The 26,222-nt window shown below is 53.4% G+C and overlaps 1 protein-coding gene across 2 annotated transcripts in view; it reads left to right on the top strand.

Annotated features, from left to right (window-relative positions):
* The first annotated feature begins 1,661 nt into the window (after positions 1-1,661).
* DISP3 (dispatched RND transporter family member 3) overlaps positions 1,662-26,222 on the top strand; it is a 49,242-nt gene continuing 24,681 nt past the window's right edge. Inside the window, exons 1-3 of one of the 2 annotated variants that reach the window (XM_058304417.2) lie at positions 1,662-2,157; positions 18,672-19,764; positions 20,185-20,404. In XM_058304417.2, the coding sequence (XP_058160400.1) occupies positions 18,675-19,764; positions 20,185-20,404 (1,310 nt within the window). In that variant the 5' untranslated portion in view covers positions 1,662-2,157; positions 18,672-18,674. The remainder of the gene's footprint in view (positions 2,158-18,671; positions 19,765-20,184; positions 20,405-26,222) is intronic. The other variant, XM_058304416.1, reaches the window with a different exon arrangement.

Genomic DNA, 26,222 nt, shown 5'->3' with positions numbered 1-26,222 from the left:
CCAGCGAGTGGCAGGAGGCTGGGACCATTTGAAGGTGGGTGAGCATTTCTTCAGGACCTTGTCAAATGCACTGAAACGGTTTCCCCAGGGAGTGGGGGCTGTGCCCCCAGGCATGGGTGGAAGGTGGCATAGCACCAGGGGCACATCAGTGGGGGCTCCCTGGGGATTTGTCAGGCTGAGAGGAATACTGCAGGAGCTGTAGAGGACTTTGAGGAGGCTCCTGGGAGCAGCCGAAAGCCATCTGAAAAGAATCAAGCCATTCACCCAGCAAAGAAACCCATGCTCTCAGCTGGGTTTGGGAACACACTTTGTGTCTCCGCTATTGCTCCCTTAAAAACAAGTCTTTTCCTTGTTCTCCTTCCTCCCACCCTCCCCCACGGCGCCACGTTTTCTGAGAAGGCTGCCTTCCCCTAGGATGTTTCCATTTGTTTGCAGGGGGCTGCTGGACCCATCCTCTGTACTCCTGTGTCAGTTTTCTCTCTGATGCTGGGCAGCAACACACGCACACACCCTCCACTTTTCAGGAGAGGTCTCCTGTCTCTCTCTCCTGTTACAGCTCAGAGTGACAACCCTGCAGGCCAGGAGCCTCATGCTTCTGAGGCCAGACAGAGCGACTGGGAGTCCCCTGATAGACCTGGCCAGCCTGGCAGTGATCCTGAGCGCATGGAGTGAGTGCCAGGGCAGGGACGCCGGCTCGGGCCATTTGCTTCTGCCTAGATGAGCTCTCTGGCCATCCAGGGTCATAAATACCAAAGTGTCCAGGTGGCAGCCAGCCCGTGGGTCCAGTTCCCAGAGACTGTACACCAGAGACAGAGCAGTAGCGGCGGGTGAAGGGCTACCAGCTCACTCAGCACCTGCAAGTTAGAGAGGAGCTCTTTCTTTTCAATCTTTTTCTTTTAAAAATAAGGGCTAGGGAACAGACATGGACCGAGCACCTCCTGTGCGTCAGGTTTGGGACTTGGTCTTTCATTTTAGAGCTGCCCTGGGTTCTTAGGTCTTCTGCAGACAGGAAACTTCCTGAAGGCAGGTACCGTGTCTCACCCACCTCTATCTTCCCAGTCCCTCCCTCAGCACACATGCTGAGGATGTATGGCACATGCAGGGTTGACCCAGCACATGGCAGTGGCAACGGGTCTCCCTTCTTTCTGACTTCTGTCTCTAAAACCTCTCCACCCTGCTCTCTTGGGGCACCTGCCTTGCCTCTCCCCAGGTGACACCAAGGCCAGTGTCCTCAGAGTCCTGGTAGGGAGAGATGGCCCAGGACACTGGCCTTGGCTCCCCAGGCCCCCTCCTCCTCAGCTGTCTGACCAGGGTGTCAAGCAGATTGTGTCCCTAGAACTGGAGAGTTGCCCGCTGCCAGGGGCTGGCATGGCTCCGGGTTCTGGTGCCAGAGAGGTGAATGGAGGAGGGAGGAAGGGCCAGCTCCAGGAGCCTGGACTTGGCAGCTCCCTCCCCAGGGGACCCGGGGATGCCCTCGAGTGTCCAGGAAGCTGGTGACTTGCCAAAGCTGGGAGGACAAGCTGGAGAGGAGCGCAGGCTGGGAAGAGACCAAGGAAACTCAGGGGCAGGGCAGGGGGCCGGCCCGGGCCGTTTGCAGAGGCGGGGACAGACCCCCAGGGGTCGCTGCGCTCCTCGCAGCACCCCCTCCTCCCCCCGCGGGTGTTGGGGCGCGGCTGTACCACCGCGCGGCTCCCGCAGGGGGAGCGACCGCCACGGCGGCGCCTGGCGGCAGGCTCCGGGGACAGCAGCGCGCGGCAGAGTGCAGGCCCTCGCCGGCTGCTGACACAAGGCCTGATGGCGTGGAAGCCCGAGGCGCCAGGGGCTGGGGGCGGGCGCGACTACAGAGCCTGCCCCGGCCACCCCCATACCTCGTGGTAGCAGCCGGGACCCAAACAAAGGCGGGCGGCGAATAAAAGGCAGCGGCGGCGCCGAGTGCCCTGGACTGCGCGCTGGAGACCGAGATCCGCGCGAATCTGCCCGCGGTCTGCGCTCTGGAACAGAGCGGGGAGCTCCGGCCTCCTGCGGCGCGGGAGAGCTTCGCCCTGCTACTCCCGCGAGGGGACAAGTCCGCGCGGCGGGGTGGCTGCAATCTGGTCCTGCCCCCCTCCAGGGCGCCGGTCGCCCGTGGCTCAGCCCAGCTCAGCCTTCACGGCAGAGGTGAGTGCGACGGCCACTGGGTGCCATCCGGGGCCGGACTGGGGGATGTATCCCTCGAGAGGAGGGCGGGGTAGGGGACTAGGGGAACCCCCCCGCACCACCCCCACACCGGCCTGCGTGGGGCTGTGTGCGGAGTTCTCCCGCTGTCCTGCCAGCCCAAGACGCAGGCCTTGGAGCCCCCCTGGGAAAACCGGCCGGTGGTGGGCAGAGCCCAGAACTTGCCCCTCGCCCCCGACCCCAGCTCCGCACCAACTCCCCGTGGGGCCTGAGCAGCCCTGGTCTGCACAGGCGGGTCTGATGCCAGGATATGGCGAAGCTTCTGACCTCCAGCCCCCTGCTCGCCTCCGCGAGGGGATGTCTGATTCCCTAAAAGTTGAGCGTTAATCCGCCCCCGGCCCCGGATCGAGCTCTAGGCCAGGCTAGAGCGAACGGAGGGCGCAGGAAAAGGTTGATTACCCCTTTTCCAGCCCCTACCCCACCTTAGCGCATCAGGCTCGGGGCGGGACGTTCTCCGAGTCCTGCCGGCCCCGGGAGCCTGGCTGCAGGTCTGCAGGGCGCGCGTGGTCTCTGGGGCCGGCTGGGCCGGGAGTGGAAGCCGAGCGCGGGAGGGTCCCCGGGCTCTGCCGAGAACGCGAAGGAGGGCGGAGGTGGGGTGGGCGGCCGGCAGGGGCGGCGCTGAGGGTCGGGGGAAGGTTCTCAGCGCGAGCGGCGCCGAGTCCCGGGAGCCAGCCCCGCCGCTGGGGAACTTTTCCCAACTCCCCGGGGAGGCCCGCAGCTGGGAGTCCTCTCCTCGGTCCTCTCTGCTCCGCCGCCCGGGCCGGCTGCCTGGCTCCCGAGCTGGCTACAGCACCTCGCAGGTCCGCACAGGTCCCCGCCGGGCTCCGCCCCGGGTCAGCACCGCGGACAGCGCCTCGGAGATCTCAAGCCACGCGGACACCCAGGGATGCAAGCACCCACGATCACGCTCACCCTCACCCACTGTCCACGCGCGCGCACAGTCACAGTCTGCCACACACGCAGATCTATGGAATACAAACAATCCACACGCAAACCCACTGTTCGTGCAATGCACCCCACCCACAGGCCACAAGCACACACAGACCCGGTGCATGCACACGTGGACAGCTTCCCACAGGCGGCATCTTCAGCCCAGGTCCTCACTCAAGGCTGCTGTCTCCAGACTCCGGAGCCCACGCCAATGCCCTGTGATGCACAGGGCCCCTCAGGCTCCCACGCACGCGTGCGTGTGCGCACACACACACACACACACAATCTGTCCCATTCCTGCAGGAGAAGCAGCAGGGAGGCGGAGCAACCCCTGCTCCTCCTGCAGACATGGGGATGGGGAGACGGGGGAAAGCAGGGCATCTGCCAAACTGAGGTGGGAGGCTAGAGTCCAATGGAAGTTGCTGGCCAGAGTCCAGCCCTGGCAGGTCTTTGAGAATCTTTTTTTCCCTTTCTTTCTTCTTCTTCTTCTTTTTTTTTTTTTTTAGCTCAAGGTCCATTTTGCTCAGCTCACCACTCCCTCACAAGCTCCCCTTCCTCACACCTTACTCTGGAAGGACACACTGCCTTCACAACCAGGGTCTACCCCATCTCTCTCTGCAGTATTCTTTGCATTCACTTTCTGTCTCTTGTTTCCCACTCTGTTCCCTTCCTCCATGTTTATTTTTCACTCCCCCCTCCCCTTTTTGTCTTTGCCGGTCCTGCTTCCCAGCTGCCCTCACTCTTTACCCAGCTTTCCCTCAGCCTGGGTCTGACCCAGACAGGCCTTGTGGCAACGTGGGCACAGCTGGCCCTGAGGGGGAGCTGACTCCATTCTCCTGGGCCTGCCTTCTCAGCACAGGGGCCACAGCTCCACTCTTCTCTCTTTGCAAGTCCCTCTCCCCCCATGACCTCAACAGCCTCCCCACTCCCTGACATTTCCCAGGACTCCTGCAGTCTCTCCAAGAGGCCAGGAAGCTGAGGATAGGGCGTTTGGGGATCACACAAAGCCCCCTCCCTCCCTGGGGATTTGACTTTTTGGAGGTTCTGGTACCCATGCCCTGGCTTGCCTCTTGACACCTCTCCTGCCAATGCCCTTAAAATCCAGAAATGAGGTGGAAAGAGGAACGGTCCCAGCATGTGTGGTGGAAGGAGCACTGGACCAGAAGTAGGGGGACCTGGGTGCTAGTCTCAGCTTGACTACAGGCTCAGCATGCCTTTGGGCAAGCTACTTCCGTTCTGTAAACTTCAGTCTACCTGTCCGTAAAAAGAGAGCTGCAAGAGGTGATCTTTGGGACTTCTTTTTTTCCCCTGGGACATTAACTCTCCAGTGAGTCTTTTGTGTCTGGGTGGGATTGAAAGTCATGGTTCTGTAACCTCAGAGATATGGCACCCTTCCCCTTCCTTGAAGCACCCACCGCTGGTAAAGTCCCCTGAGCAAGGGATGTTCAGATGATTTCCTTTATAGGACCAGAGGTGTCATGTGGTTTCCTTTAGGTCAGGCAGCTCAAGTGTAAGCTACATGGGGACAGTGGTTGATTCAACTGTCAGGGTAGCCCCTGCATGAACCACTAGTTCTGCTGGCAGTTGCTTGATAATGAACAAATAGAAGAGTGGGGGCATAAACCAGGATCTTCTGACCCCCAGAGCCTTGGAATTATGGGGTAAGCCCTTTTCTCTGTTGGTTTAGCCATGTCTCCCTTGTCTCCCCACCCCCTTCCCTTGCGCCTAGTCATTCAAAGGCAGATGGAGTTGTCCGAGTCCATGTCCTGCCTCCCAAGAGGCAGACCCTGGGCTGGTTGTAAATGACCACAGAGCAGGGACTAGCTGAGAGCAGTTTTAGAGTTCCTGCCTGGTGGAGAGGGGCTTGGTAATGAGCCCCAAGTCCCTAAGATGCCACCAAGGAGGCTGCCCATGGTCTGTTGGTTCCTAGCCAGGATCTGATTCAGGGGGAAAGGCAGTCGTTGCCGTCATTTGGCTAAACAGCCTCTTCTTAGAGTCCCATGAGCTGAGTCTTGCAAAGATCCCCTTCAGAGCTGAGCAAAATGAGCTGCTGAAAGATGAGGTGTGGGAAACAGACTTGGCCCAGTGGTTGGGGCGTCTGTCTACCACATGGGAGGTCCGTGGTTCAAACCCCGGGCCTCCTTGACCTGTGTGGAGCTGGCCCATGCGCAGTGCTGATGCGTGCAAGGAGTGCCGTGCCACGCAGGGGTGTCCCTGCATAGGGGAGCCCCACACTCAAGGAGTGCGCCCATAAGGAGAGCCGCCCAGCGCGAAAGAAAGTGCAGCCTGCCCAGGAATGGCGCCGCCCACACTTCCTGTGCCGCTGACAACAACAGAAGCGGACAAAGAAACAAGACGCAGCAAACAGACACAGAGAACAGACAACCAGGGGAGGGGAGGGAATTAAATAAATAAATAAATCTTTAAAAAAAAAGAAGAAAGATGAGGTGATGTCCCTAAGGGCAATCAGCCGGGCCACTGGCAGTCATAAGGGTGGACACCCAAAAATGGTGGTGGTGGTTATAATAACGATGTGTTTGTTTTGATAATGACAATCACATTATTGTAATCAGAAGCTCAATGATTAGCCTGTTTGGTTCCCTTGCCCCTCTTTGAAACTGGTTCCCCACGAGCCCCTCTTGTACTTCATCCCCCATTCCCCCATACCCAAATATGAGGAAACCGAGGGCTGGGACAGTGAGGCAGGGGTGTCCAATTGCCTATGAGTCCTTACCAAGGAAGAAGGCTTGTCAGTTGAAATCCTCTTCATCTCTGTCTACCCTCCCCCACCTGAGAATGTTCCCTGCCAGAGGAGCTGGGAGAGGTGTCAAAGTCTGTCAAAACACCCTTCCAAGCTGGATTCCAAAGCACCAAAGCCCAGGGAAAATAAATAAAGAGAGCAGCAGCAGCCCAAAATAGAAACATGCACCAACTCACAAATATGCATGTTTTCCAAGAGTCACATTTCACGGGCAGACAGTGTGGCTCACACTCCAGCTGCTTGACAAAGGCCAGAGGCATGGATGTGGCTGGAACTGGTCCAGAGAAGGTAGCAAAGCCTCTTCTAGCGAGCTCGCTTCCTGCCTGGCCATGGGGAGACCACACGGTCGTGCACCCACTGCTCACCGGCTGGAAGGCACAGAGGTGGGAGGACTGCGATTAGTGTGTGTCTCTGTGTTCGTCAAAACTCTTTGGAAATGGGTGTCAGGAAAGGCTGATAGCCTCAGGCCTTCCACCTTCTGCTGGGAGCAGCAGGCTGGTAATAATGATGCCAATAATACTAGGGACCATTTGTTGAATACCTACTGTGTGCAGAGTTCGAAGCATTTACACACCCTATCTCACTTCATCCTTGTAACCATCTCACAGCATATAAATTGTCATCCCCATTTAAAATATGGGAAAATAAGGGTCAGAGAAGTGAAGAGCTTGTCCAAGCTAGAAGATGTATTCATTCATTCAAGAAATATTTTTCAAGAAAACCATTTACATGATGGTTTTCAGAAGAATGTAATTTCCTCTGCTGACCTGGGCAAGGGTGAGGGGCAATACTGCCACCAAAGTGTAGCTCTGGTCATCTCACTTGAACCTGAACCTGAACCAGGCTGGGTGTCTCACCTCTGCATCTCAGGCTCTGAACCCATCCAGGGGTGTCTGGACCTGTCTGTCTGGAGGATGGGCTCAGGCAGGTGGCCTGGACCATGAAAGACAAGTTGGCTTCATAGGGGGTGAGGGCCATGCAAGGGGCATCACAGATGGGGAAGCTCAGAAAGGGCAAGGGAGTTGCCTGGCCTCACATAGCATGTGGGTGCCAGAGCCATAGCCCAGAATCCCAGGCCACGGCTCTTCCTTGGAGCCAGGCTACCTTTTGAACGTGTGGGTAGCGTCCAGTGGCACCAGTGAAGGGCGCTGAATGATGCCAGCAGTGAGCCTAGCAGCTCCCTTCCCAGCACAGAAATGACATGCTGTTGGCTTTGGCTACCTGAGCCCTCTCCTCCACATACCCTCCAATGTCAAGGCTAACCGTGCTGACCTGCCCCACATTCCTACATCATTGTCATCAACAACACTAGTACACACAGGAACATGTGCCTCGTGCCAGGCCCGTGGTAAATGCTTCACCTCTGTTAACTGCTATCATCCCCGCGGCTACCCTAGAGGTAGATGTTCTTCGGACTCCATTTCACAAATGAAGGAACCGAGGCTAGAGAGGTTGAGGAACCTGTCCAGGTGGAGCAGGTGGAGCCCAGCAGAGCCCCTGCCAGCAAGGCTACTCTGAGGAGGGGAGGGGGGTGTTGGAATCAAAACCAAGGGCGGGAAGGAGCTGATGGACAACAGCAGGCTATTTATATCACACCTCCAGCCCTTGTCACGCTTGCTGGCATTTGTGCCAGCAGAAGCTGTGTTGCTGCCAAAATCCGGATGCAAGAAGCCCAGTGCAGGCTACTGGGACCAGCCCCTGGAGGGAGTTGCTGAGACTTACGGGATGGGCTCAGGGAAAGGGACCCACTAAGGAGGGCTACAGTTGCCCTTGGCACCCTTTGGTGTGCTTTGATTCTGTGTCTCCCTCTGAAGGAACCAGACTGGGAATGTGGGCAATTTGGAAGTGGCCCTAGGGTGGAAGGTTAGGGTCTTGCCATTTGCAGTAAGTTTAATGTTTGGGGACCATGGGAAGGACTGGCTGGTGTTTAGATACCAGCAGGCACCATCCAGGTCCCTTGCCGGGGGCCCCCCTTGGAGCCAGCGAGTGATGTCCTGGGAGCAGTGTCCAGGGCCTGACGCCTCCTCTCAGCAAAGGCCTTCTCCTTAGTCTTCCATCCCACAAGCATTTGCCTGAGCAGGACCCCTCTGTGCCAGGCACTGGGCATGCAGACATGGAAAAGTCTTGGTCTCTGTCCTTGAAGAACTCCTGAGAATCCCTCATCCCTGCCCCTGGCACCTCCTGGGAACAGAGGTGATAGGTGAGCAGTGATGACTCACCCAGGTCCCCGCCTGCAGTTGAAGAGGCCCTGGATTCCCCTGGAACTCCGAGGACACGATCCCAGCAAGTGGTCAGTGCGGTGTCATACCAGGGTCAGGAGGAGAGAGAGGTCCTGGGCCCTCTCCAGCTTGGTATGCACCTCCCTGCCCAGCCACCTGCCCCGAGGCATGTGACACATATGCGGGCACCAGGACACCGTGTCCTTTGCCAAGCCTTGTTAAGAGAGGAGAATGCCCACTGCAGCCCCTCCTGTCATGAAGGAGAAGGTGGCGATTTTCTCATCTGGGGAAAGCGGTTCAAATGGGGCCCAGGCTTGGGCTGCCTGGAGCAACTTGGTTTTCCTGGAATGTTTGGGAAGGATGATATGTCATGCCCCACTCTGCCCCTGCCACACTGGCCTTTGCACTGTCCTGGAAGATTTCAGGTGTAGCCGGGGAGCTTCTCCAGGTCAATCACCTTAAGAATGGTGGGGAATATTGAATGCCTGCCAGGCACTGGGTTCAGAGCTCTGCAGGCGTCTTATTTCATCCTCCTGCCTACCTTAGGAGGGGGCTACCATTATTATCTCCATTTTAAGGATGGCAAAGCTGATGCACGGAGAGATTCAGGAGCATGCCCAGTTGCTAGCAAGCAGTGGAGATGGGATTCCAAGCCAGGCAAGCTGACTAGACTTCATCAGCACGACGACCACGCCGTGAGAAGTCCCGGCCTTTGGCCTCTCCCTTTACTTGAATGGGGTCTTTAGTGAGGAGAATGATTGAAGCCCCAGTTCCTTTTGCACCCTTCAGCAATCTGAGGTCACGTGGCCTGGGAGCACCCTGGTCAGCAAGGCGAAGTGGGCTGGCCGTTTGCTTCTGGCCCATCAGGCGGCCCGGCAGTGTACGGCGAGGGCAGCACCTGGGAGCCTGGCACGGCATTTCTGGCTTTCCCTTTCTCATGTTTCTCAAATGTTTCCCTTTCTCATCCCCATACAACACCGCCGGCACTTGCACCCCTCTGGACGTGATGGTGTAGGAAATTCTTGGTTCGTAAGAATTGGCTGGTTTTAAATTGTCATTTTGTGACTGCAGAAAGGGAAGATGTTGGTTTTAGTTCCTCCCTGCGATCCAGGCCTGAGAGACTATTAGACAAAGCCAGCAGGAAATCAGGCTTCCGAGAAGGGCCAGCAGCCAGCGGTGACCACCCCTCCTTCCCTTCGTCGGGCCGAGAAGCTAGGGAAAGGCTGTCTGGAAACGTGGCGGGCCGGTAGCTGGTGCACGTCCCTGGAAGGGGTCCTGACTTTCCAAGCCGGACTTCCAGAGCCTTTGAGCAGATGGCCCCAGAGTAACAGCCAGGAAATGTGAGCAGGGCCGTGCCAGCAAGAGGCATTCTTGGGCGCTAATGAGCATGAGAATAGATCGAGGCCGAGGAGATCTTCCAAACCGTTGGTAGGGAAGGATTTCAAGACCTCACGAAGCTAGGATTAAGATGGTTTAACAGCAAGTCCTTAATCTGTAGAGCAAGCACCAACCAGTGAAGGAATTAGGGCCCTGACTGAATAAATGGTAACTGGGTAAATTAGCAAATGGGGCTGGCGGGGTTGACAGCCAGGCCGCCACTTGGCAGGGTCTGACCCCCCAGTACTGATGAGGGGCAGGGTCCTGGTCTTGTCTCCTGCCCCACCACATCCACCCTGAGAGAAGCGGTGCCTGTGTGCGGGCAGCCTGCGGCGGCAGAGCCTTGGCTCTGGGTGAGAGAAGGCGCTGGCAGACGCCCCTCCTGAGGCGGCTGAGCCCAAGTCTGGGGTGGAGATGGCTGCTGCTGCTGCTAAGAGGTCTCTCGGTTGTTCGGAGGGTGCAGCAGAGACGGCTGCTTGGCTTGGGGCCAGGGCTGCCCTCCCACTGTCCCTGGCTTCACCTGGGATAGCACTTAAAAAAGAAGCCATTAGCTTCATTCCTAGCCTGAAAAGACCTAAGTCTTTTAAAAGACCTTACTAGCCTGAAAGACCTAAGTCGATTTCTTCTCCCTCGCAGACCTACTTTGAAAGCACCCCCACCCCCACCCCTCCGGCTGGTGTCCGCCTGCCCTAGAGCACCTCGGGGTTCAGGAGAGACAGCCCCAATCCCTGAACCTTGGCTTCTCGCTGTGTCCCCCCCCTCACCCCATTTTGCAGGCCCCTCTGGGCATGGGGCCCCTCTGGCTTCTGGTCAAGTCAGGGAGAGGAACCCTGCAGCCCCAGGACCCTGTTCTTTCTCCCAGCCGGCTCCCCTGGCCCTCTGCCACCCCATCTTCCCTCTTGCCACACTTCTCTTTGCTCACCCTTTGGGCACTCCAAATGACAGAACCCGGGGGCATCCGAAAGCTCATTGAGTCCAACCCTCCCATTTGATAAAAGGACAAACTGAGTCCCAGGGGGGAGAGAAGGCTTGCCTGAGGTCACCAGCAATAGGAGGTAGAGCCCCATTCTCCTGGAGGGATGATGCGGGGGTTCCTAGTAGCCTTTGGATAACACTGTATGACTGAGCAGAGCTGGGGGCGGGATGCTTGGGGACCCCCCATCCCAGACCCTCTGTTCCAGCTGCTCAGCCCCAACCCTGCTCCTTTTTTGTAGGCAGAGGCCTCTGTGCCAGCCCCAGGTGCTGACGGTGCTGGGCCACCTTCTCGCCTGCCCCTTCCCACCGCAGATGCCTGAGCTGTCCCTCAGCAGTGTAGGCAGGAGGCCATGGGCCAGAGCCACCGGCTCGTGCAGCCACTGAAGCCGAGCTGCCCCTGGACCCCCTAGATATCATCCCGGTAATGTTTCTACTCGCCTCCCTCCCTGGGGCCCACCCCACCAGCCAAGGCTGCTCCGAGGCTGTGGCCCGAATGGCTCAGGAGCAGAGGCCCAGGGTGTGTGTGTCTGTCTGCAGGTGCATGCCAGCGGGGGTGGGGAGGGCTGGCTCTAGGACTCTGCAGCAGGAGGTGGGGGGCACCCCCAGGTCCCAGAGGGAGAGATTTGCCTCAAGGTTTCTCTCTTTTTTCTTTTCGCTTCCCGTTTACCTTCAAGCTTCCCTTTGGGTGGTAATGGGGCCAAGAAGAGTTTTGCGATGTCCCTGGACCCACACATTGTGGTCTGGGTGTGTAGCAGTGGCAGCGGCAGGGGGAGGGTAGTGTGTGTCTCCAAAGCCTTCCCCAGAGCCCAGAACTGGCCAGTGACCAACTGCTGTGTCCCCAAGAAGCTTGGGACACCCAGCACAGGGTCGTTCCTGCCACTGGCATGATGTCACACAGGACTCACCCCCTCACCCCCCCGCCAATAATACAGTAGCCTCTGGGGAGGGATGAGGGGAGCCCTCTTCTGGCATCCGTCTCCTCCCCTCCACCCCTGCAGCCACGAAGAATCGAGGTGGAAGGCTTCAGAGGAAGGCTTTAGAGAGCTTCTTTTCCCATCCCACCATCGGACCAATGGGGGAACAGCCCACTGAGAAACGTTACTTGACTTGTCCAAGGTCACACAGCAGGCTGGTGCCCCTTCTGCTGCCCCAGGCACCCATTCCCTGCCCCCCCCCACCTCCCCTGCTCAGAGCTCGAGCTTGCAGGAAGAGCTGGCTGGAGCTGGAGATGCAAGGAGGATTGTTTTACATATTTGTTAATCGGGTCTCAGAGAAAGAAAGAGGCCCTGAGCTCATCAGCCAGGAAGAAATCCAATTTGGCTTTTATGGCCATGGTTATTGGTCGTATAGTGCTGGGATCTTTTTTATTTTATTTTTTATTAACCCGGCAGTCTGGGGACTGGGGAGCTGGACTGGCTGCAGAGCCAATGTGTCGTCTGGGCCCTAACACCAGAGGACTTGGGGCTGGGGGCAGGAGACGGGGAGCAGAGGGGGCGGCTCGGGGGGGCATCTGGGGGCCTGGCTGTATTGTTTTAAGTGTGGGCTTTCTTAAGCTCTTATTGCCTTTTCCTCTGAGATGCCCAGGGTGCCTCACCAGCAGGTGCCACAAGCCAGGCCCGATGGTGCTGGGTCGAGTGGCCTGAACTGGGCAGCCAGAGTGGAGGTTGTCCGAGAGGGGTGGGGGAAAGGGCCCGCACGGCCGCCTCCACGTCTGTCCTCCAGGGGCAAGGGTGGGCCCGGCAGGCCGAATTTCCTTTGGGCAGAAGAGCACAGTGGTTAAAAAGACTGAGCTCCGGAGCTGGCCGGCAGAGGCGCCGATGCCAGCTGCCTGGCAGAGCTGAGGTTGGAGCAGAGAAGATGCAAACCAGTAAAGCATCGAGCATGTGCTGGGAACACTTAGGCTCAGTGACAGTGACCAGAATTCGCTCATTCGTGGCTCCACCTGCCTCCACCCCAGCCTCTCTCCCAGGGCCTGGCATGCAGGAAGCACTGGGCCTTCTATTTTCTTTCACTGCCTAGGCCTGCCAGAGAGAGCCGGGTGGCAGATCAGGGTGGCCTGTTTGTGTCCCCTTCACTGGACCAAATCCTGTTCCTGGCCCAAATGCCATCATTTCTTCTCTCCCCATGGCTGGAGGAAGAGATGCACAAGGAGTGAGCCCCACCCAGGGGTCCAGGCAGCCAGAGGCCCTCCCCTGAGCCCTTGAGGGCAGGCAGGTGTGAGCGCCAGCGGGATGGTGGGTGACCACACCACCTGCTGGAGGAAGCCCCCGGGAACTGGGCAGGGGGGCCAGGGCGGCGGGGGCCTCCAAAGGATGGCCCTTGAACCACCTGCCACATATCACCTGGGGAGCTGGTTTAAAGACTGATCGGCCCCCCTCCACGCAGCCTACTTGTTGGATCTGGTGGAGGGCCCAGGAATTAGCATTTCAATGAGTGCACCAGGGGATTCTCATTCAAGTCTGAGGCCCCCTGCGAGAGAGGATCAAAGATGCTGCTCCAGCCACCACAGACCTGCCCACCAGCAGCGGCCATATCCAGGGTTCTTCCCATCTGAGAAGTTCATAGTCACGGGGCAAGCTGCCGTGATGCAGTAAGACAAGGACACTGAGACTCCAAGAGGGTCGGCGACTTGCTAAGGCACCTGACTAGTGGTAGAGCCAGAGTTTGAGCCCAGGCCCACCTGACTCCAAATCTATGCCTAGCTCCCCTCCTCCCTTCTCCCCTCCTCCACTCCCATGTCCCGCTGCCCCCTACTTCAATCTCTGTCCTCCAGGGAAAGCAGGCTCCGGCTGCTTTCGGTACTCGGTGACCCCCTGAGCATTGGGGGTGCCATTCTGTTCCACTGAGCGCCCTCCAGGGAGGGATCACGCAGAAGGGGAAAGCAACTGTGGCCGTCGGGTCCCTCTCGGGCTGGCCGGGATGTCGCCGACGGCGATCTAGTGACTGGACACTGAGCTGGTGGGCTGGCGAGTCGGCGCCGACAGTTTCCTCGCCAGCAGGCAGCCTGGGGAGGCCAGCATCGCTGCAGCCTGCCTCTCTCTGGGTCTGCTTTGACAACCTCACTAGAGCTCCCACCCATCTCCCTTCCCTCTCATTCCCTGACCCGGGCTCCAAATAAATAGGCCCAGATTCTCTTTGGGGCCAGTGGTCGTGTGCGTCCCTCTACATCTTCTGCTCTGCTGGCAGGTTGAGCCAACAAGGATGGTGTTTCCCAGGGGGGCAGGTGCAGGTGCCTGCTTTGGCAGCAGCCGCAAAGCCAGGTTTCCCTGGCACTGGGCCGGGAAGACACGGGTGGTGGATTTAGATCTTGCTCTGGGAAGGGCTCAGGCAAGTGCTGGAGCTCGCCTCGCCAGGCCCCTTCTGTGGGGCTGGAGGGCACTCCCTGGCTCTGTTACTGTTTTCATGTCAGATTCTGGGTGAGACTTGGGACTTCTTGAGAGCCCTATGTTCCAGCCTCTAGGATGGGCTCCCTGCTTCACCCCTACTTTCCCTCTGGAGTGCTCCATGCCATGCTCCCATTGAGGGGAAGGCCAAGTTCCAAGATCAGTGGAGCCCACTTCCTTATATCATGCCCTGAGCATGGAAGCAGGAGGGCTGCGAACTCAGCAATGTCAGGTCTGATGGAAGGTGCATACCACGTGAAAGGGCAGGGGGTTTCTTCAGGGACTTTTGCTGTCTCAGCCCTCAAGGAATCTGGAGGGCTGCCTGGCACTGCGAAAAGAACCTGAGGTTCAAAGACTCAAGTTCTACCCCTTATTAGCTGTGTGGCCACAAGGGACTCAGGTTGCTTCTCCTGTGAAATGGGGATGTTCACGAGGCCTCCCTTGCAAGGCTGACTGAGGGCTAGAGAGGATGGATGAAGAGCGCTTGGCATCTGCAGGCTCACGGCTAGCTGATGGGCTCTGATGACCTTAGTGGCTGCCAGGGTTTCCACGTTGAGCCGGGTGGACTTTTGGCTTCACCCCACTGGTGTGACTCTGCCTCTGTTTGACCACAGTGTCTCCAGTGCTTTTCCATCTTCCAGGCCTGAGCTGGACTACCCAGATTGGGAGGAGGGCTTGGGATTCTGGATGCCAGGCCCGTGGCCCCACCAGGGGATCTGGAGGGTGGCAGGCTGTCAGGAGGAGAACCAGGGCTTAGGACAACAAAGGGCTCCTCCTTCTCGTGCCCCGTTCTCCACTTCAGATAAGCCGAATTCAGACCCATCGCCCAGCAGCAGAGGAGGAGACAGTGCCCACCTCAGCATGGGTGGGGGAGGGGGGCGGGGGTGGAGCTGTTAACCCCAATCCCTTCATTTTCAACTTCTGCTCATACCTGAGGGTAATAGGATCAGGACCCCAAGCTGTTTCCAAGGACCAGAGCTGAACCAAGGAAGCAAAACACCCCGAGCCAGGAAGAAAAGGCTGATTAGCTCCTAATTGCCGTTAAATTATATATACATATACGTATTTTAAGTCGAATCTGCATGTCTAATGTGATTTTTTGATTGCATTTTAATAGTCTGGCTGGGATGGGCGAATGACGAAGGCAGGGTTCTGTCATTCTTCGCCAGAAGGAGGGAAGTGGTAAACAGGGCCGCAGGGCCGCGCCGGAGCCGCTGCAGAGGGGAAGGAGAGGGTCTTCGCCACAACATGCCTCCCACTGCAGCCTCTTTCTGCCTGGATGGGGAATTTCAAGGGTGCGTCTTTGCTTCCACCTTAAAAACAGCTTCCCTATTTTAGCTCTTTGGGCCCCTATGTCCTGTTCTCCAGATCTGACTGTCCCCTGGGGGCTGCCAAAAACCACCCCAGAATCTGGCGAGGCTGTAGAACCAACACTCCTTCAAACCAAGAGTGCCACCAACATGACCCAGGTTGAATCTCCTCCCTTGCTGGGCCTCAGTTTCCCCACCTGAAAAGGAAGGCGTTGAACCAGGTCGGCTCTGAGATCTGGGCCCTATGGGCTATGCTCATTTTACAGACCCCTCTTTTCATCTCAGGGGAAAGGCAGATTTCACACTCGCACTTGCCCATTAGGTATTTGCCAGCTCCCTTGCTCATGAGGTCCTTCTGATTTCCAGCTGGGGTCTCTCCTGCTGCAACTTAAGCCAACCCTCCTTGCTTTCTTGCCTCGGAGGACATGCCTATTACAGTAACTTCGCAAAGAGTTAGCAAAATCCCTTCCACACACACACATTCTATTTTTAAATAACATTTATTTCTGATTCTTGAAGAGAGGCTGTACCTGATCATTGCAGAAAAATTGGCAACAGACAAGTATAAAGGAGAAAACAAAAATCACCCATCATCCTCCCAAACAGATAACCACTGTTAATGTTTTTTTAAATGCATATATCTGCAGATTTTTTTTTCCTGTTATAGAATTGGGATTATGCTGCAAATGTGGTTTTGGGATGCCCCCAGCCTGGCCCTTGAAACTAGGCGAGGCTCTTCCGTTCGAGGCTGCCCGGGGCCTGCTGGTCCCTTCAGGCAGCTGCCCCGGTTGCCTTCCCCAAGACGAGGGACACTTGCTCTCTGCATCTGTGGATGTGTCCATGTCTGCATTGGTTCCTGGGCCCCAAAATTTAAATCTGAGTAGGCATGTGGGGGTGGGGAGGGAGGGCCTTGGTCAGAGAGGGAACACTCCAAGGTCCCGTACTGGGTGCCACGAGGGTGTGATCGCCCTCCTCCTCGGATCCTCTGTCTGACGCAGTGACAGCACCCACAGGAGCCACCCTGAGCTCTTTTCCACTGAGCAGCTGGGATGCCTCGCTAAGCAATCCATCCCATCACTTGAGAAAGGAAAACAGATTTGCGACTGGCTGTCCCTCCCAGCTGCTGGGGCGGGGGGGCAGGGGCTGGAGAGCTGGTTTCTGGCTGAGGCGTCTGGTGTCAGACCCCCACCCGCCAGCAGGACCTCCCTGGGTTTGGTGGGTGGGCTCTCAGGTGGCACCCCATCCTCCTTGGCCCGCAGACTGGGAAGCAGAATGCCCAGAGTATGGGGCTGCCGGGAGATTCCGAGGTGTCACTGGTGGGGCTTGAGCTTTACTGTCGCACCACCAGAGGGAGAGATAGGGGCCCAAGAGGGGACAGGAACTGCCCAGGGTCACACAGAAACTTGGTGGCTGAGCCAGTCTGGAGCCACGTCCACCGACCCTGCAGATTGGTGTAATTTCCCTGTGGCAACTCTTCTTTTCAGGGGTGGTCTGAGAAGGCAGGTGTGGTGTGGGAGGGGCTGCCAAACTACTCAGCAAGTCCACATCCCACCTTGTCCATGCCACGCTCTTCCAGCTCCTTCCCAGGCAGACAGAAGCACCCATGCTCTCTGCCATGTGCTTACATTGTTTGGTATCTGCCCGGCTTTTACGTTCTATCTAATACCTACCCCGAGTCCTTCAGAGATTTCTTTTCCTTCTTTCCTTCCTTCAACAAATATCTTCTGAGTACTTGCCTGATCCAGGAGTAGTTCAAGCCATGGGAACATGACAGTCAAGCCCCCTTTCCTGGAGCTTGCCTGCCTGGCTGTGGGGCTCTCCCTGGGAAGCGAAACGGCTGTGTCTGATTTTCTGGTCACTTAAATTCAGCAAGTGCCACCTGCAGGACATGGAGTCACACAAAGAGCATGGGACTCCATCACGACTGCTTCAGTTGCCATTGCTCCATAGCAAACGAGGCCAAAACTTAGTGATGCATACCAACCAGCTCATCAGATCCACCAAGCCTGGGTTCCATGGGTCAGAATTTGGATAAGGCCCTCGCAGGCAGATGATGGAAGTGGCTCCCCCTTCCAGGCCTCTATCCCTTCCAAGCCTTCCGCAGGGAATGTCTCTCCTTCCCCCCTCCTTGATCTCCCCCAAGCTCAGTCTTTCTTCCTTCTTTTTCCTATCTGCATCTGTCTCCTTCCCCTCCATTCTGCTCTCCTCTCTGGCTCTCTCCTCTTTCCATCTGTCTGTCTCTGTCCTCAACTCTCCCATTTCTTTCTCTCTGTCTCTGCTTCCCTCTTCACTCTCTCCTCCTCCTTTCTCTGGGGTGGCAGCAGCCTCCTCCCTTCCGGGACAGACTGTCTAATTGAAATGGAGCACTCTAGAGAATGCTAATAAGAAAGGCAGCATTAATTAGTCAGCTCCAGCATACTTAGCTCCCTCCCCTACTGCCTAGCGTCTAACCGGATAATGAGTGTCCCTCCATTCACACAGAGGGCAGGCAGGACAGGGGGGACAGGCTGGGCCAGAGATGCCGGAAAGCCTTCCTCCCTTCCTCCTGCCCTCAGGCTGCCCTGCTGGAGTCCTCAGGCTGCCCAGCCTTGCCCTCTCCTGCCAGGCCCTTCTGCTGCATGTGCCCAAGTCTCCGAGAGGCAGATGCTTGGCCCCTGCCTGTGCCCAAAGGTTTGATGTTGCTGGAGTTGCATATCAAGTGATCTGAGCCTGACAACAGTGGCTGCAGCTGCGGCGTCCCAGAGGAAGGGTGGGGAGCTACTGAGGGTTCTTGAAGGGAGCCATGACAGGCACTTGCCCTGGCACAGTCTGTGGGCAATGGCTGAGCACATTAGAGTCCCCAGAGGGGAGCGAAGAAATCTAACTAAAGTACTACACAGACTGTGCAGTGCTTCCACCTTTGCTCTTCCCCATAACTGAGAGGCGGGAATGACCACCTCCAATTTATAGAGAGGGACTCTGAGGTTCAGCGAGGTTTGCTGCCTGGCCAATAATCACACCACCAGGACCCGCACCACGGTCTGTCTAATTCCAAAGATCACATTCTTTCCCCTCTACCCTGATACTTCCTGGAGTTATTCTACAGTGGCTCATTTAATAAGAGTGGTTGCACTGGAATCATACCTTTCACTGACTTTGGGTTCTAAAGTCAAAGAATGCAGCAAAAATTGGGAAATTAAGTGCAGTCAAAATTCCCCTCCAATGTCCCTTACACAGGGAGTAACATCTTTTTCTGTTTACAGTTGGGCTGTGATTCTCCTTTTTCTGTGACCTTAAAAGCCAAGATCTAGTTGGGGAGGTGATGGGCAAATAACAGGAATATTTTTTGTGTCTTGTGCACATGTTAAATTCGGGGGAATTCTAGATCTGCTTGATGCAATTCCCTTAGTAGTAGTACTTGATTACGAGTGGGTAGAGATGATGCCAAGGGCTGGGAGAACGCTGCCACAAGACACCACCCACTTCCTCTCTCTAGCCTGCTGACCCTCTTCCTCTCCTGTAGGCTATGGACTCCGAGGATGACCCTTTGCTGCAGGATGTGTGGCTGGAAGAGGAGCAGGAGGAGGAAGAGGAAGTTATGGGCCAGGCCTTCAGAGGGCCCCAGAAGCCCAGGCCCTGCCCTGGGGCAGGCAGGCAGTGTTGCTGGCGGCACTGGACCTTGCCCTCCCGGCCGCCAGCCTCGGGCTTCTGGAGTACCCTGGGCTGGGCCTTCACCAATCCGTGCTGTGCGGGGCTGGTGCTCTTCCTAGGCTGCAGCATCCCCGTGGCCCTGTCGGCCTTCATGTTCCTCTACTACCCACCGCTGGACATTGACATTTCCTACAATGCCTTTGAGATCCGCAACCATGAGGCCTCGCAGCGTTTTGACGCCCTCGCCCTGGCGCTCAAGTCCCAGTTTGGGTCCTGGGGGCGCAACCGGCGGGACTTGGCCGACTTCACCTCCGAGACGCTTCAGCGCCTCATTTCGGAGCAGCTGCAGCAGCTGCATCCGGGCAACCGCTCGCGGCCGGCCGCCAGGGTTCCAGGGGCCTTCCCGCAGGACAGTCCAGGCCTACCGTGGGCCCCCTCTGCAGCCCAAAAGCCAGCAGCCAATCGGAGCGGGCGTCTTCGGCGCCAGGCCACGCCCCTGGCGGAACACGCAGCCAACCAGAGCGAAGCCCCGCCCAGCAGGGGGCCGGACAAGAACAGGCGGCACCAGTCCAGCTCCCCGCCCCCCGAGGCGGCCGCGGCCAATCAGAGTCGTGCCCGCCGGGGCGCCTCGCGGTGGGACTATTCGCGCGCGTACGTGAGCGCCAACACCCAGACGCACGCGCACTGGCGCATCGAGCTCATCTTCCTGGCGCGCGGCGACGCGGAGCGCAACATTTTCACCAGTGAGCGGCTGGTCACCATCCACGAGATTGAGCGCAAGATCATGGACCACCCGGGCTTCCGGGAGTTCTGCTGGAAGCCCCACGAGGTCCTCAAGGACCTGCCCCTCGGCTCCTACTCCTATTGCTCCCCACCCAGCTCGCTCATGACCTACTTTTTCCCCACTGAGAGGGGCGGCAAGATCTACTATGATGGCATGGGCCAGGACTTGGCCGACATCCGGGGTGAGGAGGCCCGCGGGTGGCTGGGGCCTGCGCTGGGCGGAACGAGGCTGAGGAGATGGAGGCGGGGCCGAGTCTGAAGGGCCGGAGGCGGGGCTTGTAAGGGGCGGGGTCTGAGGCAAGACGCGGGTCCTGCTTGGCAGACTTGACCGTGGGTTCACGCCTGAAGGAGAACGAGAACGGGGTGGGCCTTGGTTTGGCTGGGGTGGAGAGCTGGACGTGGCCGTGGGGAGATATGCTTGGCCGGAATTAAAGGAGGGGGTGAGGCTTGGGCGGGAGGTTCGTCAGGAGGCCGCGACGTGCTTATAGGGAACTGAAGACTTGAGGCTCGGGGTGAGGTGTGGAGGACGCAGGAAGACCTTGAGGGAGGCCTGGTGGGAACTGGCCCACCGAGCTCATTGGGCCCCACCCCTGCTCCTGCAGGCTCCCTAGAGTTGGCCATGACTCACCCTGAGTTCTACTGGTACGTGGATGAGGGCCTCTCCGCAGACAACCTCAAGAGCTCCCTCCTGCGCAGCGAGATCCTGTTTGGGGCACCCCTGCCTAACTATTACTCGGTGGACGACCGCTGGGAGGAGCAGCGGGCCAAGTTCCAGAGCTTCGTGGTCACTTATGTGGCCATGCTGGCCAAGCAGTCTACTAGGTAGGAGGTCTGGCCACCCCCGGGTGTGTGCCTGCCCCTGTGTGCACCAGGAAGGGGCTGCATCAGGAAGGGGAGCTGGTTTCCAGGTGACTTTTGCTTGTGAACCCCGGATCCTTGTATCCTTTTCCCTAGGAAGTCTTTCTTCCCAAATCAGATGCAGAGCCAGATACATCCTCACTGTCACTCTAGCAAGTGAAAGAGTCCTTTTCTTGATCCGTGCCGGTGGTTAGTGAACATGACAGCTTTGCAGGAGGTAGGAAATCCCAGAACTTTTGCCCTCAAGGCCTTGGGTATTGATTTTTCTCTTGAGATGGTGCTAGAAGACTTCCTGGGGAAAATATTCTTAGCCAGGGAGTAAGGAGTCCCCCTAAGCCTTTCCCAGGAACACAGTGGACAAGTCACTTCACTTTTCTGGGCCCCAGTTTCCCTGTTTGTAAAATGAGGGTGATGAATCCTGTTACCCTCCTGCAGTCATTAGGAGATGAACTAACAGATGCATGGGCATTTTGGGGTGATGGGTGCTTTGGTTGTCATCTAATCCTTGGGAAGGTATGTCCAGGGATAAAACTGGGCCCCCTTCCCCTGCAGGAAAGGGTAGCAGATGGCTCATCTGTCAGCCCTGCAGAACAATAAGTGCAGAACAATAAGAGACAGGTCCATCCCAGGGACAGGAGGGAGCACCCTGTCTGAATACCCTCCTCCCTTCCATTAGCATCCATTGTATTGAGCAATTACTCTAATAATTAGGGCTGACCTAACTGAGCACTTACTCTGTGCCAGACACTGTTGGAAGCCCTTTAAATATACTATCTCATTTAATGCTCACATCACCCCCAGTAGATAGGGATTATTGTGATTATTTCCATTTGACAGTTGGAGAAATGAGGTACAGCATGAGTAAGTAAGTGGTCTACAATTACAAAGCTCCTAAGTGGTAGAATGGGGTTCTACTCCATTGCCCTTGCCTTTTCTATTTTTATGCCAGTTGCTATGCTGGGAACCTTCTTCCAGCCCTATGTCTTTGCCAGGCAAACCCCCGTACATCCATTATGATCCAACTTCGACAACTTTTTCCTGAGGCTGGATTAAACTGCCCATCTGCCTGTTTGCTCAGTCCCCTTTCTTCTCCCTTGGGGAGGCAGGAAAGATTGTACATAGGCAGTCAGTCCACTTATTAGTTGCGGGAGCTTGAGCATGCTTTTTCATCACTTTGAACTACAGTTTTATCATAGGATTTGTCACTCTGTATTTTAGTTGTTTGATTCCTTGTCACTCAGAGTGCAGTCCTCAAACCAACACATCAGTGTCACCTGGGGGCATGTTAGAAATGCAGAATCTCAGGCTGTTTTCCAGACCTACAGTATTTGGGTGATTTGTTAGGACATTAAAGTTTGAGAAAGGTCTGGTTTAACAATCTGGCTGCATAGAGAGTGAGGTCAGGGATTGTGCCTAGTTCCTTTCCATAAGCCTAGCCCCCAGCTCAGTGCCAGGCTACCATTAGTAGGGAGGGATTTGTCTGGGAAATGAGTGAATGAATGAATCAATGAATGGAGATGCCCTGGAAAAAATTACTTGTTTGGGTTGGGAAGCTGGGAGGGGCTGGCTGAAGAAGGATCTTCAGGATTTTAGATACCAGTGATCACCTCTGCCTAATATGTCTAGCTGCTAAGGTACCTCCCTTTCCCTGAGTTAAAAAGCCTCTCTTCCTCTTCCCATCCCTCCAGAACTTCATAGGAGTGGTGACAACCAGTGCCTCTGTTGGCTTGTCTTTAGTGGGTTTTTTTTGATTAATAAAATCTTTTTCATTATTCTCTTATTGGTTACCTTAGAGATGGCAACATGCATCCTTGACTCTTTACAGAATAATACAAATTATTACTTTCACCACTGCTCTGATAATACTAGAATCTTAGAAGACTTCTACCATTTATTCCCCTTCAGGCTTTTGAATTTTTGTTGCATGCATTTTAATTCTATTTTAAACTCTGTGAGATATTACAATATTATTTTGCAGAATTGATATTCATTTACATTTAATCAAACATTTACCTATTCATTTATCTGTTCTATTTTATTGCTTTTCATTACTTTCTAATATTTCATGTTTCCCTCTGGGCTCATTTTCCTTATGTCTGAAGAACTCTCTTTAGTATTTATTTTAATGCACATTTCCTGGTGATATATTATCTGTTTTGTTTGTCTGAACACAATTTTATTCCATTTTCATTTTTAGAGTATATTTTTGCTAGTATAGAATTCTGAATTGACAGTTATTTTCTTTCAGTATTTTATAAAGATGCTGACCCATTGCCTCCTGACTATCATCATTTGTATAGAAAAGTCAGCTGTAAATCTTTTTGAAGCACCTTTGAAGGATTGTCTTTTTATCTTTGAAATTTTTTTAGGATATCTCTTTGTCTTTGGATTCCCCCAGAATACTACTATGCATATAGATGTGGTTTTCTTTGTAGTCATTCTGTTTGGAGTGTACAGAGCTTCTTGAATCTGTGGATTGTAGACATTCATCAGTTTTAGGAACTTATTAATCTATTATATCTTCAAATTGCTTCTACCTTATTCTCTAACTCCTCTCCCTTTAGGGCTTTAATTATACAAATGTTAGATCTTTTCACTGAGTCCCATGCCTCTCTAATGCTTTTATCAGGGTTTTTTCTATTTTTTCTTCCTATGCTTTAGTTTATTTGTTCCAGTGTACTAATCCTATCTTCTCTTATGTCTTATCTGTCATTATATGTCTATTGAATTTTAAATTTAAGTGTATTTTTTTTTTGTTCTAGAATTTCTATTTGGTTCTGAGTTATAGATCTAAATCATTGGTTAAATTCTTCATAATTTTATTTATTTTGTCCATATTCTCCTCTTTTTTTCTTAAACATATTAATCATAGTTATTTTAATAGTCCTTATCGGCTTATTTTATGTATATGGGTCCCCTGTAGATCTGTTTCTATAGTCTGTTCTTTCTCTTGGTTTTTGATCATGTGACCCTCACTGTGGGCATGCCTATAATAGTTTTATTGAATGACAAACTTAGTGTATAAAAGCATAGAGATTCAGATGATCTTATCTTCTTCCAGAAAAATTTATCCTTCTCTTCACTAAGTAGATTGAGTTGTGACTGATCACCTTTAAATATCCAGCATTGCCACTGAGATGAGGCTGGTTTGCAGCCCTGAAAAGTCTCTGTCTACCTCTTGATTCTCCAGAATTTTTAATGGAGAGCCTGGGTTATTCTGCAGAGCCACTTCCCCTGACAGGTCCCAAATTGTAATCTTTGTCTCTCATAACTGCTGAAAATATCACTGCTTTTTCAGAGGCTTTCTGCTTAGATTTTGAGCCTCTTGCCTCATGCAGCCCCAATATATGGCAAAAGTGCCGAAGGGAAAATGCTATATGTTCTGCTAGTCTGCAAGTTTCTACCAAAAGCTCTGCTGGTTTATCTAACTTACAGCCAAGATTTTCAACCTTCTGCCTGTGTCCAGAATCAGCAAATGCCTCTGAGGTTAAAAACAAACAAGAAGACTATAGAAGGGCAGTGTAATAGTCTGCCAAGGAGGTGCTAATGCAAAGTACCTGAAATCTGTTGGTTTTTATAAAGGGTATTTATTTGGGATAAAAGCTTACAGTTACAAGGCCCTGAAGAGTCCAACTCAAGGTACCATAAGAGTACTTTCTTACTCAGGTCACTTGCCACATGTTGAAGTAAGATGACGGGCCTGGTCTCTCCTTCCCGCTTCCTCCTAAGGCTTGGTGGGGACAGTTTCTGATCTCAGCTGTAGGCTGGCATAGGGTTTGTTTCTTTCTGGGCTTCCTCACCTCTGCTGACCTCTTCTCTTCAGCTGCATACTATCAGGCAAATGGCTCATCTGTCTTCCCTGGACCGCAGAATCAGAGTTCTCTCCTCTGCCATGTCTATGGAGCTCTCTTTCTTCCTGTGCTTTCTTCTGTGTTTTCATCCATGTGTCTTCTTCAGTGAGTGTCCATTTATATAGTGCACCAAGGGGGCACAGACGTAAACTGAGTTACACCCTACTGATGTGGTGGCATCAAAGCCCTAATCTAAACATAATTTAATCAAAGACATCTCAGCTGAATCTAATACAGTCAAAGGGGCTCACACCCAGAGGTACAGACCAGTTTACAAACATAACCTCTCTTTTTAGAATTCATAAGTAATCCCAAACTCCCACAGGGAGCTTACCTTTCCTAGGGTTTTCCCTTCTGGACTCTTAGCCCTGTAGTTCTCATTGCCTTAGCAACTCTCTGCTGTCTCCAAACAGGATTTCTAAATTTGATCTTACCTTATTAGTATTTCTAGGTAGAACACTGGTCTAGTACAAGCTATTCCTTTTCACTTGATAGTAAAAGTTTGGACCTGTGCCTTTTTATAGCCAGTAGTAACTAGAATAGTACATGGCACCTAGAAGGCACTCACTAAATGCTGTGCAAATGAATGAATGAATGAATGAACAATTGAACTTTCAATTTTCTGCTCTAATAAGAGGGCAATTAGCCTATTTAATCCAACAAAGTAAATAATACAGAGTTTTTTTCTATTTGGCTTTCAAATGTCCTGTTTTGTATTTTTTTTAACACCTCTATTGAGGTGTAATCGACATACAACAAACTGCACATACTTAAAGTGTACAATTTGATTAGTTTTGATATATGTATACACCCATGAAATCTTCACCACAATCAAGATAGTGAACCTATCACCCCTAAAAGTTTCCTCACACCCCATTGATAATCACTCCATCTTGCCTCTTCTTGCCTTGTCACACCCATCCCAGACAATCACCCATCTGTTTTTTATTGCTATATATTGATTTGCATTTTCTAGAGTTTTATTTACATGGTGTCATATAGTATGCACACTTTTGATTGGCTTCTTTCACTCAGGCTAATTCATTTGAGATGTATCCATGTTGTTGCATGATCAGTGATTTATTCTTTTTTATATAATATAAGTGTATTCATTTACTATGTTCATGGGTACAGTATTTTATGATGGATATTGGACTGTAGTTTTCTTGTAATGACTTTATCTCGTTTTGGTATCAGGGTAACTCTGGTCTCATAGAATGAATTTGGAAGCATTTTTTTCTCTTCAGTTTTCTGGAAAGTTTACATGGAGTTGCTGTTATTTCTTCCTTAAATGTTTGGTGGAATTCACAAATGAATCTGTCTGGACCTGTGTTTTCTTTATGGGAAAGTTTGTAAGTACTAGTTCAATAAAAAATTTTTTAAAAACACATTTTTTAACTCAATAAAAAATATATAGTGCTTTTAAGGTTATCTCTTCTTGAGTGAGCTTTGGTATTTATGTCTTTCACAGAATTTTTCCATTTCATCCAAATTGTCAAATTTGTTGGCATAAAGTTATTCATAATATGCCCTTATTATCTTTTTAATATCTGTAGAAGTTGTAGCGATGTCACCTGTCATGTGTCTTTTCTCTTTTTTTCCATGATTAGTCTAGCCAAAGGTTTTTCCATTTTATTTATCTTCTCAAAAAAATAGCTTTTGGTTTCACTGAGTTTTTTCCTATTGTTTTTCTGTTTCCTATTTCATTGATTTTTGCTCTGATCTTTATTATTTCCTTTCTCCTTCTTAGTTTACATTTAATTTTCTTTTTTTCTACTGGAAGCTAAGGTTTGGAACTTTTCTTCTAATATAGGCATTTAGTGGTATAATTTTCCCTAAGTATTATTTTAACAGCACCTCATAAGTTTTGTTGTGTTTTCATTTTCAATCAGTTAAAATACTTCGTTTTCCCTTTTTATTTCTTCTTTAAC

This window comes from Dasypus novemcinctus, chromosome 9 (genome assembly GCF_030445035.2).
Source record: "Dasypus novemcinctus isolate mDasNov1 chromosome 9, mDasNov1.1.hap2, whole genome shotgun sequence".
Classification (NCBI taxonomy): domain Eukaryota; kingdom Metazoa; phylum Chordata; class Mammalia; order Cingulata; family Dasypodidae; genus Dasypus; species Dasypus novemcinctus.
This window is presented reverse-complemented; position numbering and strand designations above follow the sequence as displayed.